At 44.0% G+C, this 17,293-nt stretch overlaps 1 protein-coding gene across 1 annotated transcript in view; it reads left to right on the plus strand.

The window, feature by feature from the left end:
- The window catches only part of LOC115103967 (inactive tyrosine-protein kinase 7-like), a 39,053-nt gene that overhangs the window by 14,077 nt on the left and 7,683 nt on the right, over positions 1-17,293 (plus strand). The window contains exons 2-17 of the mRNA XM_029625045.1: positions 1,545-1,841; positions 2,649-2,751; positions 3,043-3,227; positions 3,444-3,591; positions 9,123-9,253; positions 9,579-9,845; positions 10,305-10,441; positions 11,156-11,291; positions 13,488-13,607; positions 14,148-14,297; positions 14,678-14,822; positions 15,255-15,382; positions 15,697-15,894; positions 16,276-16,437; positions 16,562-16,815; positions 17,201-17,281. Of these exons, the coding sequence (XP_029480905.1) occupies positions 1,545-1,841; positions 2,649-2,751; positions 3,043-3,227; positions 3,444-3,591; positions 9,123-9,253; positions 9,579-9,845; positions 10,305-10,441; positions 11,156-11,291; positions 13,488-13,607; positions 14,148-14,297; positions 14,678-14,822; positions 15,255-15,382; positions 15,697-15,894; positions 16,276-16,437; positions 16,562-16,815; positions 17,201-17,281 (2,642 nt within the window). The remainder of the gene's footprint in view (positions 1-1,544; positions 1,842-2,648; positions 2,752-3,042; positions 3,228-3,443; positions 3,592-9,122; positions 9,254-9,578; positions 9,846-10,304; positions 10,442-11,155; positions 11,292-13,487; positions 13,608-14,147; positions 14,298-14,677; positions 14,823-15,254; positions 15,383-15,696; positions 15,895-16,275; positions 16,438-16,561; positions 16,816-17,200; positions 17,282-17,293) is intronic.

Here is a 17,293-nt window from a genome sequence, read left to right on the forward strand (position 1 = left end):
ACACATGTATGTCACGATCACAGCACATTTTTATTGTTGATAGACAGAACATAATATGGATTCGGTACTCACACACACATATAGTATCAGTTATAGCCAGTTATTGTTGATAGTTATATTTTGTTTCATAAGTCTATGATGGATTCAGTACTCAAACACACACATATAGTATCAGTTATTGTCCCCCCCCCTGGTAAAACACAGCAACTTGTACACCAACAGAGGCCAAATGCCAAAGTAAGGTGGTATGCATTCCATGGTGGAGTGAGGGGGGGTCAACTGAGTGATGGCACAGTGCCTGCCTACCTACAAAATCACTGATATCAGCTCAGTTGATGAGTGCCAGTCATTCATCCTCTTTGCTCATTATAAGTGTAGCCTACTTGTGCCCCCTCCCCCCTCTCCATGGGAAAGCCGAGGCTTTATTTCCCACTCCCAGTGCAGACTGGTCCACTCCCAGCATGGGCCTTCGCTCGGCCTGGGCCCCAGTAACCAGTCACTGGACCGAGACAGACTGCCGTCTCAGTCTCAGGCAGTCGTCTGTCTGGATGAATGGGCAACTCTGAGTTCCAGACAGGCCCTGCCAATCACTGAGGATCAGTGGCACTCTATTCAACGTCTGGGACAGAGAGAGAGAAACAAATCCGTCATTGATATTCATACTTAGTATTACTAGTATTTATTCATTTGAAGGTTCACACTTATTATTCTAGTAGTTTGACTTGATCTGCTTGTGTAACTAGAATTTTCGCTCACATCTCCCATAGACATAAATTAATGAGTTGCGCAAAAGTCTGATTTGCAATGCGCTCAAATTGGAATCTGGACATTTGAATGTCTTTTAAACAAGAACAACCTAGTATAGTTTTAATGTAGTGAATGGCTGTGTTCTGTAGGGTGTTCTAATGGCTTATACTGCACCCTTAAAGGGATAGTTCACTTTTATGAAGTTTTTGCTTATTTACAGCTCCCCTAGGGTGGTGTTGTATAATCCAAACCACTTTGAAGTTAATTGTCCGAGTGTTTAGCAGCATCCCAAATCTCCTGGCCAGTATTTGTTTGTGCATGTAGCAATGCAAGTGGAAACTCATGGTCTTGCAGGAGACGTGGTTATTATTTGGGATGAGAGTACATACCTGGCATGTCACTCAGTAAGGGGAGGGAGGCCAAGGAGTTATGAACCATGTCCAGAGAAGCTGGGGCCCATGGTCTGTCTGCAGCACACCTGGGTGTCTGTCTGTCTGTCTGCAGCACACCTGGGTGTCTGTCTCTCTACTCCCAGCTGCCAGTGGACAAAAGAGCCAAGGGTGTCGAGGGGAGACGGTGGAAGGGGAAAAGCATTGTCCTCTTTCCTTTTTTATGATTTTTTGAGTTGATGTGCGGATGGTTGAAAGTAGTCTTTGACTTGATCTTTTCAAGGAAGAAAAATAAGATGAATAAGTATGTGCATCAAATGCAGGCTTTGTGAACGGAATACTTTTTGGTTTAGCGTAACACGTAAGAGCATAACGACTAATTCCTCTCTTTCTCTTTTCATTATCCAGTTCTCACCGTTCACGCCGCCTCCTTCCACTTCACCAAGGAGCCCAAGTCCCAGGATGCCTTGCACGGCCGGAGCGCCATGTTACGCTGCGAGGTCAGCGACGCGGAGGGCGTGAGTTACAGCTGGCTGCAAAACGGTGATGCGGTGAATGACACGGAGCGCCGCTTTCGGGAGGGCGGCAACCTCAAGTTCACCTATGTGGACCGGGTGCTGGATGCCGGGACCTTCCGGTGCCTGGCCGCCAACAATGCCACGGGAGGAGAAGAGCGCTCCACGGAGGCGTCCTTCAACATCAAATGTGAGTTTACTTAATTGCTACTTAATTTTACTTAATTATTTCTCATCAATGTAAGCCCTTCCCTTATCAGTGTTTTGAGATCTCATAACCAAAATACTGTAAGAAGAGGTGCAGTTGTTAAATTCATACACATATATTGATATGACTCAAACTAGCACTAAGCATGGATGGCAGTGTAATAGCAAATGCACTGAATTGGCTGCACAGCAATTAACACCGTATTAGACCTTATGAGGACCTACCTGTTTTGAATATTGACAGTTGCCTTTGCAGCCATAGATTCAAACTTATTGAGTTTTATTCTTCCATATGGAAACTCAATATGTCTGTCCTCCCATGTGTGTCTACAACCATCAAACGCATCTCCTGAAGCGCTAAGAAAACGCTGCCTCTTACTTATAAAGACGAGAGCCAGCCAGTGCTTTCCTTTTCCTAACTCTTATTTCCGCCGGACCAAAAAACGAAATCACGCCTGCTTGAGAGGTTATTTTGAGTGCGGGGCGGACAAAAGTGTAATTTATGTCCTCTACCAAGACGGACCGCTTGTGAAGTTGCAGCGTCTGGCTGGCCGTGTCACAAAACAAGGAAGGTCAGCTGACAGGAAAGGGGCCGTTTTGGGAGCCGGCACTAAGTTAGCCGGCCAGGTGTGAATGGCTGGTTTGTTTGTGTAAATGGGCAGCAAGAGGGGGTTTGACACCTTTTTTTCCCCCCTCCTTTTTATTAACCCACCTTGTGTGCTCGCCCTCTACCTTCTGTCTTTTTTTAACACTCACTCAACCTACCTCTTCCCCCCCATCTGTCACACAGGGCTAGAGAGTGGTGGGGTGACCCTGAAAGATCCTGCATCAGAGCAGGACATCGAGAGCTCTGCCCCTGTGACGTTCCGGTGCAACATTGATGGACACCCACGGTGAGAAGCACAACCACGGCCTTAAGGTGTCCGCATGCTCCCCTGCCCGAAACTGTTCGGAAGAGTTCATGCATATTAAAATAGACTGGGTACTTGCCGCTTTTTAATTTTTTTCAGAGTGAACATCTTTTTAAGAGAGTATGTGAGCATACTTGTTCAGCTCGCCAAACTGAAGCATTCTGACGCCCTTACAAGGCCTGACGGGGCCTCAAAGCGTTCATCAGTCTCTCCACTTATTCTTATGTGCCAACTCACTCATGCATATTAAGTAGTCATGTCTTCCTCCCCCAGACCAACATGCCACTGGTACAGAGACGGCGTACGCCTGCCGGAGAAGAGCCATCAGATCAACAACAAGGAGCGAACTCTGACCCTGCCCAGTGCCAGCCCAGACAACAATGGCCTCTACTATTGCTGTGCCAAAAATCCAGCTGGGCACGTGTGCAGCAATGTCAACTTCACCCTCGATATCATAGGTGTGTATATGGACAAAGATTCCATAAAGAAGAGGTGAGGAGGGATGGCAGTTCCCCCCGCAGTTCCCCCCACCGACATTAACATTGTGACTAGAAGCCAGAGCTGAAGAGAGCCCGTTGACCGGTCTCTTACCTTTCTTATGTACTCTTTGTGCTGTATACCTCTTTCTCACAGTCTCTTCATACCACACACTCACACCCTTACCCTCTGTATAGATAAAAGTTTCCCTCGTCCCGTGGTGATTCCTGAGGACCTGGTGGTGATGAGGAACGAGGAGGCCCTCCTTAACTGCCTGTTCATTGCCGAGCCCCCTCCCACTCAAGAGTGGTACCATCAGGACGAGCTAATCACCAACAAGTCCCGGTAAGACTTTTGTATGTGTTTATATCTATCTACATACACTACTGTTCAAAAGTTTGGGGTCACATAGAAATGTTTTTGAAAGGAAAAGCAAAAAAAAATGAATGTCCATGAAAATAACATCAAATTGATCAGAAATACAGTGTAGACATTGTTCATGTTGTAAATGACTATTGTAGCTGGAAACTGCTCTTTATTTTATGGAATATCTACATAGGCGTACAGAGGCCCATTATCAGCAACCTTCACTCCTGTGTTCCAATGGCACGTTGTGCTAGCTAATCCAAGTTTATATTTTTAAAAGGCTAATTGATCATTAGAACACCCTTTTGCCATTATGTTAGCACAGCTGGAAACTGTTGTCCTGATTAAAGAAGCAATAAAACTGGCCTTCTTTAGACTAGTTGAGTATCTGGAGCATCAGCATTTATGGTTTCGATTACAGGCTGAAAATGGCCAGAAACAAAGAACATTCTTCTGAAACTCGTCAGTCTATTCTTGTTCTGAGAAATGAAGGCTATTATTCCATGTGAGAAATGGCCAAGAAACTGAAGATCTCGTACACCGCTGTGTACTACTCCCTTCACAGAACACCGCAAACTGGCTCTAACCAGAATAGAAAGAGGAGTGGGAGGCCCCAGGTCACAACTGAGCAAGAGGACAAGTACATTGGTGTGTCTAGTTAAAGAAACAGACGCCTCCATAAGTTCTCAACTGGCAGCTTCATTAAGTAGTACCCGCAAAACACCAGTCTCAACTCAACAGTGAGTTGGCGACTCGGGGATGCTGGCCTTCTAGGCAGAGTTCCTCTGTCCAGTGTGTGTGTTCTTTTGCCCATCTTCAGCTTTTCCTTTTATTGACCAGTCTGAGATATGGCTTTTTCTTTGCAACTCTGCCTAGAAGGCCAGCATCCCAGAGTCGCCTTTTCACTGTTGACGTTGAGACTGGTGTGTGTGAGATATTCTCGCTCTCTCTCGTCAAAAGTTTGGACACACCTACTCATTTTATTTAACCTTTTATTAACTAGGAAATTCTTATTTACAATGACAGCCTACAAAAAGGCCTCCTGTGGGGATGGGGGCTGGGATTAAATATAAATCTAGGACAAGACATCCCACACAAACATCACAAGAGACAACACTACATAAAGAGAGACCTAAAGACAACATTCCAATGTTTTTCTTTATTGACTATTTTCTACTTTGTAGAATAAGTGAAGACATCAAAACTATGAAATAACACACATGGAATCATGTAGTAACCAAAAAAAGTGTTAAACAAATTAGATTTTAGATTCTTCAAAGTAGCCACCCTTGATGACAGCTTTGCAAGCTCTTGGTGTTCTCTCAACAGGCTTCATGAGGGTATCACCTGGAATGGATTTCAATTAACAGGTGTGCCTTGTTAAAAGTTAATTTGTGGAATTTCTTTCCTTAATGGGTTTGAGCCAATCAGTTGTGTTGTGACAAAGTAGGGGTGGTATACAGAAGATAGCCCTGTTTGGTGAAAGGTCAAGTCCATCTAATGGCAAGAACAGCTCAAATAAGCAAAGAGAAATGACAGTCCATTACTTTAAGACATGAATGTCAGTCAATCCAGAACATTTAACCCCTCTAGGGTATGTGGGACGCTAGAGTCCCATCTGGCCAACATCCAGTGAGATTGCAGAGCGCCAAATTCAAATACAGAAATACTCATTATAAAAATTGAGAAAAAAAAAAGATTTTTACATAGGTTTAAACCTATGTAAGATTAACTTCTTGTGAATCCAACCACGGTGTCAGATTTTTAAAATGCTTTACGGTGAAAGCATACCTTACGATTATTTGAGAACATCGCCCAGTTGACAAATTATTACAAACAGTAACCAGCCAAGCAGAAGCGGTACAAAACTCCGAGATAGAGATCAAATTAATCCCTTACCTTTGATGATCTTCGTATGTTTGCACTCGGAAGACATTAATTTACTCAATACATTTTCCTTTTATTCGGTAAAGTCTCTTTATATCCAAAAACCTCAGTTTTGTTTGCGCGTTATCTTCAGTAATCCATAGGCTCAAACGCAGTCAAAACAGGCAGACAAAAAAATCCAAATTGTATCCGTAAAGTTCATAGAAACATGTCAAACGATGTTTATATTCAATCCTCAGGTTGTTTTTTAGCCTACGTGATCTATAACATTTCAACCGGACAATAACGTCATCAATATAAAAGGTAAACAAGAAATGCACTCTCTCGGGATTGCGCATGAAAAAGCTCTGTGACACGTCAGGGTCCACTCATTCAGACTGGTCTTACTCCCTCATTTATAAGAATACAAGCCTGAAACAATTTCTAAAGACTGTTGACATCTAGTGGAAGGCATAGGAACTGCAAATTGAGTCCTAAGTCAATGGATACTTTAATGGCATTGAATAGAAAACTAGAAAACCTCAAAAGAAAAATACTTACTGAATGGAACAGTTTTGGAAACTTTAGAGTGTTTTCTATCCAAATCTACATGCATATCATATCTTCTGGGCCCGACTAGCAGGCCGTTTAATTTGGGCACACTTTTCATCCAAAATTCAGAATGCTACCCCCTGCCCTAGAGAAGTTAAGGACTTTGAAAGTTTCTTCAGGTGCAGTCGAAAAACCATCAAGCGCTATGATGAAGCTGGCTCTCATGAGGATAGCCACAGGAACGGAAGACCCAGAGTTACCTCTGCTGCAGTTCATTAGTTACCAGCCTCAGAAATTGCAGCCCAAATAAATGCTTCAGAGTTCAAGTAAAGGACACATCTCAACATCAACTGTTCATAGGAGACTGCGTGAATCAGGACTTCATGGTCGAATTGCTGTGAGGAAACCACTACTAAACGACACCAATAAGAAGTGATTTGCCCTCCGCGTCGACTTGCCAAGAAACATGAGCAATGGACATTAGACTGGAGGAAATCTGAGCTTTGGTCTGATGAGTCCAAATGTGAGGTTTTTGGTTTCAACCACCGTGTCTTTGTGAGACACAGAGTAGCTGAACGGATGATTTCCGCATGTGTGGTTCCCACTGGGAAGCATGGAGGAGGAGGTGTGGGTGTGCTTTGCTGGGGGATAGTGTCAGTGATTTATTTACAATTCAAGCACAATTAACACGCATTGCTACCACAGCATTCTGCAGCGATTACGCCATCCCATCATGTTTGGGCTCAGTGGAACTATCATGTGTTTTTCAACAGGACAATGACGCAACACACCTCCAGGCTGTGTAAGGGTTATTTGACCAAGGAGAGTGATGAGTGCTGCATCAGATGACTTGGCCTCCACAATCACCTGACCTCAACCCAATTGGGATGGTTTGGGATGAGTTAGACCACAGAGTGAAGGAAAAGCAGCCAACAAGTGCTTTGAAGAATCTCAAATATAAAATATATTTTTATTTGTATAACACTTTTCTGGTTACGACATGATTCCATGTGTTATTTCATAGCGTTGATGTCCTCACTATTAATTTACAATGTAGAAAATAGTAAAAATAAAGGAATACCCTTGAATGAGTATATAATTCACTGTATCACAATTCAAGTGGGTCAGAAGTTTACATACACTAAGTTGACTGTGCCTTTAAACCGCTTGTAAAATTCCAGAAAATGATGTCATGGCTTTAGAAGCTTCTGATAGGCTAATTTACATAATTTGAGTCAATTGGAGGCGTACCTGTGGATGTATTTCAAGGCCTACCTTCAAACTCAGTGCCTCTTTGCTTGACATCATGGGAAAATCAAAATAAATCAGCCAAGAACTTTTGTAGACCACAATTCTAATTGAACTAATTGTAGACCACAATTCTGGTTCATCCTTGGGAGCAATTTCCAAATGCCTGAAGGTACAACTTTCATCTATACAAACAGTAGTATGTAAGTATAAACACCATGAGACTACGCAGCCGTCATACCGCTCAGGAAGGAGACGCGTTCTGTCTCCTAGAGGTGAACGTGCGAAAAGTGCAAATCAATCCCAGAACATCAGCAAAGGACCTTGTGAAGATGCTGGAGGAAACGGGTACAAAAGTATCTATATCCACAGTAAAACGAGTCCTATATCGACATAACCTGAAAGGCTGCTCAGCAAGGAAGAAGCCACTGCTCCAAAACTGCCATAAAAAAAAGCCAGACTACAGTTTGCAACTGCACATGGGGACAAAGATCGTACTTTTTGGAGAAATGTCCTCTGGTCTGATGAAACAAAAATAGAACTGTTTGGCCATAATGACCATCGTTATGTTTGGCGGAAAAAGGGGGAGGCTTGCAAGCCGGAGAACACCAACCCAACCGTGAAGCACGGGGAGGCAGCATCATGTTGTGGGGGGGCTTTGCTGCAGGAGGTGCACTTCACAAAATAGATGGCATCATGAGGTAGGAAAATTATGGATATATTGAAGCAACATCTCAAGACATCGGTCAGGAAGTTGAAGCTTGGTCGCAAATGGACAATGACCCCAAGCATACTTCCAATGTTGTGGCAAAATGGCTTAAGGACAACAAAGTCAAGGTATTGGAGTGGCCATCACAAAGCCCTGACCTCAATCCCATAGAAAATGTGTGGGCAGAACTGAAAAAGCATGTGCGAGCAAGGAGGCCTTCAAACCTGAGTCAGTTACACCAGCTCCGTCAGGAGGAATGGGCCAAAATTCACTCAACTTATTGTGGAAGGCTACCCAAAATGTTTGACCCAAGTAATGCTACCAAAAACAACTTGAGTGTATGTAAACTTCTGACCTACTGGGAATGTGATGAAAGAAATATAAGCTGAATTAAATAATTTGACTATTCTGACATTTCGCATTCCTAAAATAAAGTGGTGACCCTAACTGACCTAAAATATTACATTTTTACAAGGATTAAATGTCAGGAATTGGGAAAAACTGAGTGTAAATGTATTTGGCTAAGGTACATGTAATCTCTCTCACACTCTTACACCCTGTTCCTGGAGAGCTCCCCCCCTGAAGGTTTTCGCTCCAACCCCAGTAGTACTAACCTGACTCGGTTTATCAACCAGCTAATTAGGTGCGCTAGATTAGAGTTGGAGCGAAAACCTGCAGGAGGGTAGCTCTCCAGGAGATAATATATATAATAAATATATTTTATTTAGACCCTGCTGTTCAAATCCAGCTAAATATGCAGATTAGCGAGGGATAAAAATTAATAAATGGCATTATACTGTGACATGGTTCAGTGAGTTAGACATGTATGTATTACACACACACACCAGATGCGTGAAGGCTAAGTACCGTCTCCTAGATGTGAATGACGGTTTCTACTATATACATCCACTCTAAGCCTGTGTGTGTGCATGTTGTTTATGCATGTTTTGGAAGCATGTCGACATTGAGGTGAATTCCGCTAATGTTTTATTGTTTATTAGTATCTCTTCCAAGAGTCCTTTTTAAAATGTAAAAATATACAGAAAATGTCAAACAAGTCATCTTTCCTGAGTTGGCCAACTTTCCAGAAAATGTTCAGTGTTTTGTTTTGATGTTTCATTCTCTTCCTCCCTAGGTTGGTGATGTTGAACAATGGCTCCCTACTCATAACCCAGGTGAAGCCCAGAAACACTGGGCTCTACAAATGTGTAGCCAAAGGGCCCCGCGGACTCCCTGTCACTCTGGAGGCCACCGTGAACCTAGCAGGTAAGGGAGCACACACAGACATGCACAGTTTTGACACACTGTCTCAAGACAGATGTTTGAAACCTTCACTTTGTGTCTAACTCACTGTACCCTGTCACAGTATAATGCCATTTATTAAGTTTATTCCTCGCTAATCTGCACGATTTTTAGCTGGATTTGCATGGCATGGTCAACAGTTCTACTCAGCAGTTGAGATGTATACTGCATTGCCTTCATGATTAGGACACAAGATATTTGTTTTGCAGTCTTAATTCATGGTTTTTGTTTTCTATTGCTGATGTCATGATGGACTATCACTTCAAATACTTCCTCCAACCCCTTACAGAGATCGAGGAGATGGGCCCCAGCCAGACCCGGGTCTTCTCGGCAAACTCCCTGGAGAGGGTGTCCTGCCGCCCCCCTCGCGGCCACCCGGAGCCCGATGTGTGGTGGGAGCGGGGCGGGGAACGCGTCCCCTTAGAGGGCAGGGTCTACCAGGACGGACTGGAGCTGGTCTTCAGCCCCACCCAGGGGGAAGACTCTGGACTGTATACCTGCGTGGGCCAGAACAAGGCCGGTACCAGGAGGCAGGAGCTGACCGTCACAGTGGCCAGTGAGTATAGACCTCAAGACCCTAAAGGCTTTTCATACTACTGAGCCAAGCCAAGCTGGTCTGGTTACACATCCACAATTGTCCCTGGAACCTTGATGAAAAGCACAATGTGAAATGAAAATATCGGAGCTAGCACAGTTTGGATCAGGTCAGCAAGATGGTGTGAAAAGAGTATTTGTGGTCAAAACGGATGAAAACGGTCTAAAATTGAGGGAAGCAGTATGTAAACTTGTCCGATTTTAAAAACCTCTAAGTTCTATTTTCCATTGTGTAAAATGTTTCTACAGTGTGCCCTAATGAACACGACTCAGGTGTTTCACTGCTGAGGCGGGAGTTGGACAGAACTCTGAAGGACTGTGGCTCTCCAGGATTGTGGCATTTGTTGTGACCTGCAGCTGCTGAAATGTATTGGGTGTAGACACTACTTTTTAAGAGATGCTAAATGTGTGTATCCCCTAGCCCCTCCGGAGTGGGTGACGAAGCCAGAGGACAGCCAACTGGAGGAGGGCCTCCCTGGGTACCTGCATTGCCACACCCGCGCCACACCCCATCCCGAGGTTACCTGGTACCGCAACTTCATCCCCATCACCGCCGAGGTCAGTCCTGTGGTCCGAACTGTGTCCTGGTCATTCTGAAAAGAAGTGGGAATATACACTAAGAACTACTACACGCCGAGTGTACTAAACATTAGGACCACCTGCTCTTTCCATGACATAGCTTGACCAGTTAAATCCAGGTGAAAGCTATGATCCTGTATTGAAGTCACTTGTTAAATTGACTTAAGTCAGTGTAGATGAAGGGGAAGAGACAGGTTAAATAAGTACTTTTAAGCCTTGAGACGTAGATTGTGTGTGCGTTCCATTCAGAGGGTAAATGGGTAAGACAACATATTTAAAAGGACATGCAGCCAACTTGACACAACTGTGGGAATCGCAGGAGTCAACATGGGCCAGCCTCCCCGTGGAACGCTTCCGGCACCTTGTCGTCAACGCTGTTCTAAGGGAAACGGAGTTGCAGCTCAATATGTTATGTTTGGAACACTGAGTGTATATACACACGGTTCTGGACATTGTGAATGTGATATTCTCTTGCAGTGTCAAGTTCATTAAGAACCATCAAACGATAATCCATGTAATGAAATGCATTTCTCAAATATGCCCCTGCCGGTGCATTTACATTAACTATGAAGCTGTGCTGCAATACAGATGGACTTTTTTATGCCCAGAACTATAAATATACATGAAGGTGCAATCTGTAACTTTCATTTCTATGAAACCTATCGGTAACCCATTGTTATCTTTTGACTGTAGGACATTCGCTTTAAGCTGTACCCCAACGGGACCCTGAGGATCAACAGTGTGGAGGTATATGATAACCACCTGTACATGTGTCGGAGCCAGACGGAGGCTGGGAGGGTGGAGGGCCGGGCCAGGGTCTTCGTTCTTGGTGAGTGTGTATGTCTGCGCGCACATGCGTAGGTGTGAGTTTGTAAGAGAGAGAGACAGCATGCAAGTGTGTGGTAGTGCCATAATGTGTTTGTGGTGTGACCTGTGTGTATGTATGTGAGCGAGAGAAAGAACTTTGTGTGTGGGAGTGCCATGTTATATATGTGTGTATCAGGATTTCCGTTAGCTGGTAATTGCCAGCTTTTGGCCGATTTCAAATTAAATGAAATGCCGATAAATAAAATTGGAGCCGGGTCAAAGTGCCTGGGGCTGCCCCGCTGAGGAGAGAGAGAGAGGAGCCTTGGCTTATAGGCTACTGTTGGTTATGAAGATTTGGGCCTTTTTCATTGAAGTAAAACGGAAGTTAGAAGGCATGGCTCCAGACTGCAAGCATTTAGTCGCATATTGCGGACCTTTGACTTGGCTGTACAAGTTTAAAAAATCTATTGGTCGCATCGGTGCGAGCTGCACATTCATTTACCTCACTCCAAACAGTAAAGTGCATCATCCTCATGATTCCTGTAATGAAAGTCTGCTTTCCTACCCCTGTACTGGTTTCGCTGGAGCCTGCTGCCGTGTCGAGCGAGCCACTCGTTCCTTTCCCGGGGGAAAAAATGCTCCAGGAGAATGAAGTGTTCTGATTGTATAACATTTGAAAAACCCCGCTATCCTGTTGTCACAGGTGGAGAGAGGATGTTCTCAGCTTTCTGTAGATATACTTTTTATTTCTATACTTTTAATTTTGAGTTCAATAGCAACTATTTTACAAATAAGATATTTGATATGGCTGTGAGATACGGAGCGCATGAGCTGCTCATTGGCCATTGTGAGTGCATAGGCCTCATTGGTAGGCTACAACTGCAATGTTTTTTGGGGACATTAAATGTACTGTTAGATTTGATACATGGCTACTAGTCTGATATTAGATCACATAAGGATGCAGGCGAAGTCATCTCTTTTGAACCCCCAAAAATGATGAAATATTAACAGTAAAATATAACAACAATCGTATAATTTTCTACCCAAAATGCATGTCAAACACTGGAGCGGTTGGACATAAATATTTTGAATCACATGAAAAGATGATAAACTTTTTAATTAAGCACTGAATTACTTTTAAATATTGCATGATGCTGTGAATATTTTTGGTGTGACTAAATCATGGGTTGGTGCCACCAACTGAAAAAACATAGGGAAAATGTTAGTCTGGATCCCTGCTACAAGGGGTATGTCCCCTGTATGCACAAGTTCTAATCTTGTAGCGGACAAAGATGAGATGAATGTTGGCATGGCCAAATGCAGGCTGCAACTTGATATTCAGGTAGGATGCAATTTTGAAATATTTATTTATTGTAGGCCTATTTATTAATCTAAACCAGTTCTTTAAATATGCAAAACATGTTTCATTTCATTCTGTTGAGACATTTTTGTTGGCTAAATTGAATTTTGATCTGTCTTTTTTTCAATGGTGTGCTCTGTATCATTAGCCTATTGCTTGCATTTGTTGGGTACGGTAGGCATTAGCCTGCCTTGTTAATTGCTGCAATATAGCTGGTTCAAAACTTTATGGACAAGTGTTTTGTTTCATTCTGTTGAGCCATTTTATTTTATTTTTGATATTACCGTAATAAAGTTTAGACGTTTTTGTGAAGGTTTGGTGTTGTAGCCTATTATACTGCAGGCCTATAATATGAAGGTAGTGCGCACCGGCGCTCCAACTGACTTCGACATAGGAGGTGAGGAAGAATGTTTTAGGCCTACCAGACTACTACAATAAACGCTAATCTGTTAGAAAATTAACAAATTATCCCCCTTCTGAACGGCTATACCTATACAGCAGACACAGTCGCCTTTCTGACAAGTATAAAGAATTTCAGTTTTGCATATGCTACACATCGAAACACAAGGAATAAATAGTATTTTGTAATTAGTTATAGACTGTTTAAGGACATCGAAGTGTTTCTTTTGGCCAATATCGCTAATTTATTGATGGCGCTGGCTGCGTGGGTGGAAGACCTAATGGGTTACGCGTCCAATGCATATGGATGACCGGTAAATGTATCAAATGTCTGAACTGTATTCTTCCTGGTCATTTGGCCAGTGCCAAATTTGTGTGTGTGTATATGCTTGGAGATGTGTATGCTTGTGTCTCTCTACTCCACGTTCTGTCACCAACACGGTTGTCTCCTCCCTGCAGAGAAGCTGAAGTTCACCCCCACCCCCCAGCCCTCCCAGTGTCTGGAGTTGGACAAGGAAGGCACTGTGCAGTGCTCCGCCAAGGGCCGCGAGATCCCCACCATCCAGTGGACCAAAGCAGGTGGGTGTTCAGACCTCCTTGCCTGCCTTAGGACTCAGACACACATGTACAATGTTGCTCAATCCAATCCAAAATCTACTCTTAGCCCCTACCCCTTGTACCTAGATGCTTCTAGTTGATCTCAAAGGATAACATGGGTGTAAGCAATATGTTAATAACTTCTTAGCTTATTGGCATAGTCAGATTTTCTGGCATTTTTTTTACATCCATTGTTTAATTGTAGATGTATGTGTTTAGGGGTAGGGTCGAGGGGCTATTCAATCAAGGTGCTAGAGGGCTTAAACACTTTTTTTTTTGTTTCTACATGTGTCTCCGACACATGAAGGTTAGAATAAAATCCAGAAGAGTATTCGACCCTCCAGGAATGGAATTTCATTAGCCTGGGCTAGGGGGTTGATATTGGACTGCTCTCTCAACTGTTACACTGTTTGTTTCCTGCTGTGGTTTCTAAATAGTTTTAGTCTATCTAATGTGTGAGCTGTGCTCCACTTGTAGGACAATACATGTGAATCTGAATCTCCTAATATTCCCCCCTTGCAGATGGCAATCAGCTGCCAGAGCATGTAGTACAGACCGGCGGCGTGCTCCACTTCGCACTGGTGACGAGGGACGATGCGGGCAACTACACCTGCCTGGCTTCCAACAGCCTGCAGGGCCAGATCACAGCCGCTGTGCAGCTCACCGTAGCAGGTATCCCTTCACTAACACTAGTGGCACTAATGCCAACCACACCAATGCAGGTCACAGACACACCACATCCTGCCACCTATACAACCAGACACCACACAGACCAAGGATCCAACGGTTGTCGTCCTCTACTTTTTAACCAGAGATTGATTTCTACCTGTGAAAAATGTGTATGCTCCAGCCAGCCCGTGACAGTAATTGATTAAGTTCCAGGGTTAGGTTTAGAAACAAAAACGGCAGTACTCAAGATGGCAGAACTACGTTATCTGATTTCAACAGTGCTAATGCCATCACTAAAGCGGTCTCTAGACTCAAACACAACTAAATCCATCTTAACCAACACTTCCACTATTTCTTTATTTCCTTCTCTCTCTCTCTCCCAGTGTATATAACATTCAATATGGAGCCGGAGCACACCACTGTTTACCAGGGCCACACAGCCATTCTGCACTGCCAGGCCACCGGCGACCCCCAGCCCTTTATCCAGTGGAAAAAGAAAGACAAGTTCCTGGAGCCACGCAAGAGCAGGTAGAGAACCACAACTCTGTGTTTTGTTAAGGCCCAAAGTCATTTTTGTAGTATTTGGTTTCTAATTTGTGTGTTTTTCGTTCTGAACACCGTGCTAAACAGCATGTTTGGATAGTGTGTTTTGATAGACATCTTCCCTACCATGATAAAAAAAACGATCTAGCCTTTGCCATATTGCTATCAGCCAGTCCTAATTCCCTTCCCTTAGGCCTAACACTTCATTGTCTGGTAAATACAATAAGGCAAATGCAATATGGTGGAAGTGCTTTTGCTACACTGCTTATACCTCGAGACCCCTCTGATATTAAAGGGTTAAGGCCAGGGGGAAGGGGTAGAAAGTGAAATGGAACTGGATCAACTGTGAATGGGCGTAAACGAGGGAAAATAATTGAATGCAGCCACGGCCTCACTCCTGTGCTCTTTGCTCTCCAGGTTTCAGAAGATGCCCAACGGTTCTCTGGTCATCCACGACGTGAGTGTGGAAGACACGGGAAGCTACACATGCATCGCTGGCAACAGCTGCAATATCGGCCACACCTCGGCAGAGCTCTATGTCGTAGGTAAGACACCAGGGGGAAAAAACTAAGAAGTAAACTTTGTGTACCTGCCGCAGCTGTCTAAAGTATTGTGGTAGGTGGAGGAAATAAAGCAGTCCCCCAAACTGTAAATACTTATTTTGGCGCTTGAATGTGTAATGATAGTAGCAATGTCTCATTTAGAAAGAATGTAATTGAGAGGTGTCATCTTGAGATGTCCACTTGACATCTGAGGTTGAGATGGTGATTCAGTAGACTCCAATAGAAGACTTTAATTCAATAGAGAAGCACATCACGTCACCGGACTCTTTCGTGTGTGCTTACGTGTGTGTCAACAGAGAAGCCTGTGCACCACTCGTTGGAGGATGACGAAAAGGCGCCATACAAGATGATCCAGACAATCGGCCTATCGGTGGGCGCCGCTGTGGCCTACATCATCATCGTCCTGGGCCTGATGTTCTACTGCAAGAAGAGACGCAACGCCAAGAGACTAAAGGGCCCCGAGGGAGAGGAGGCCGAGACAGAGCACCTCAACGGTCAGCGTTCTCAGTCGATTCCATTCAGTTGAATTCAAGTGTCTGCTTTTCCTGGTAGTGTGAAATGTATTGAAAACATTACAAGTATGCAGTACAACAACTACACATTGACATTTATTACTAGTGACATGCACCAATATGTAAAGTCAATATTGGTGTCGGCATTTTAAAAAATACGATATCAATAAATGGCTAATTTAAAATAAACACATCCTCTTGAAGCTCTAAAACGAAACTGTTTCAAGTGATTCATTTAATTTCCATGGCTGTATTTCTTTAACATTTCTGTACCTAGAAATAAGAAAAGGACGATGGAGTATGTACAAGCAGTCATGTTTAGTTACCGGTATTGAAGGATGCCATTTTGTCCTGGCACTACAGGGGGCACGGTGCAGACCAACGGACAGGCCACCGCTGAGATCCAGGAGGAGGTGGCACTGACCAACATGGGCACCACGGCCAGCAGCTCCAGCAACAAGCGCCACAGCAGCCACGACAAAGGGCACTACCCCCGCGCCAACCTGACCACCATCACCACTCTGGGTATAGAGCAACGCATGCATGTGCACACACACACACGTCGTCATTGGAAATAATAATTTGTTCTTTGTTGACCTGTATAAATAAAGGCTATATAAAATTATATTGATTCCCCTCTCCTACACAGGGAAAGGTGAGTTTGGCGAGGTGTTCCTGGCCAAAGCCAAGGGCATCATGTCGGCAGGAGGAAGAGGCAGTGAGGATGAGGAGGAGACGGTGGTGCTGGTGAAGAGTCTGCAGACGCGGGACGAGACTCTGCACCTGGAGTTCCGTCGCGAGGTTGAGATGTTCGGCAAGCTGGGCCACCCCAACCTTGTGTGCCTACTGGGCATGTGTAGAGAAGCCGAGCCTCACTACCTCATACTGGAGTATGCTGAATTGGTAAGGAGGGAGCTACCTGCTTACGCTCCAGGGTGAAGTTTCCCCTAGGTACAGATCTAGGGTCAGCTTCCCCTCCCCCAAACCTTAACCATTAGTGGGGGAAATGCTAAACTGACCCAAGATCAGTGTCTTCGGGCAACTTAACTTCACCCTACTCCCTACACACACACACTTTATTTATGTATACGACATGGCAGTCAATTGCATCATTGAAATACATGGGTATTAAGGTTAAATGCCTTGATAAAATAAAGACTATTTAAAATATGAGCTACGTACGAACACACTGACCCCAGTGCATTGAAAAATGTGTGCGGGTGTACTTAAAAAACAAAAAAACATCCATGATTTAGCATCCACCCCAGACCTGTGTATATGTTCCTAGGGGGACCTGAAGCAATACCTCAAGATGTCCAAGAACAAGGAGGAGAAACCCAAGTCCCATCACCTCGGTACCAAGCAGAAGGTCAGTTTACAC

This window comes from Oncorhynchus nerka, linkage group LG21, assembly GCF_034236695.1.
Source record: "Oncorhynchus nerka isolate Pitt River linkage group LG21, Oner_Uvic_2.0, whole genome shotgun sequence".
NCBI lineage: Eukaryota > Metazoa > Chordata > Actinopteri > Salmoniformes > Salmonidae > Oncorhynchus > Oncorhynchus nerka.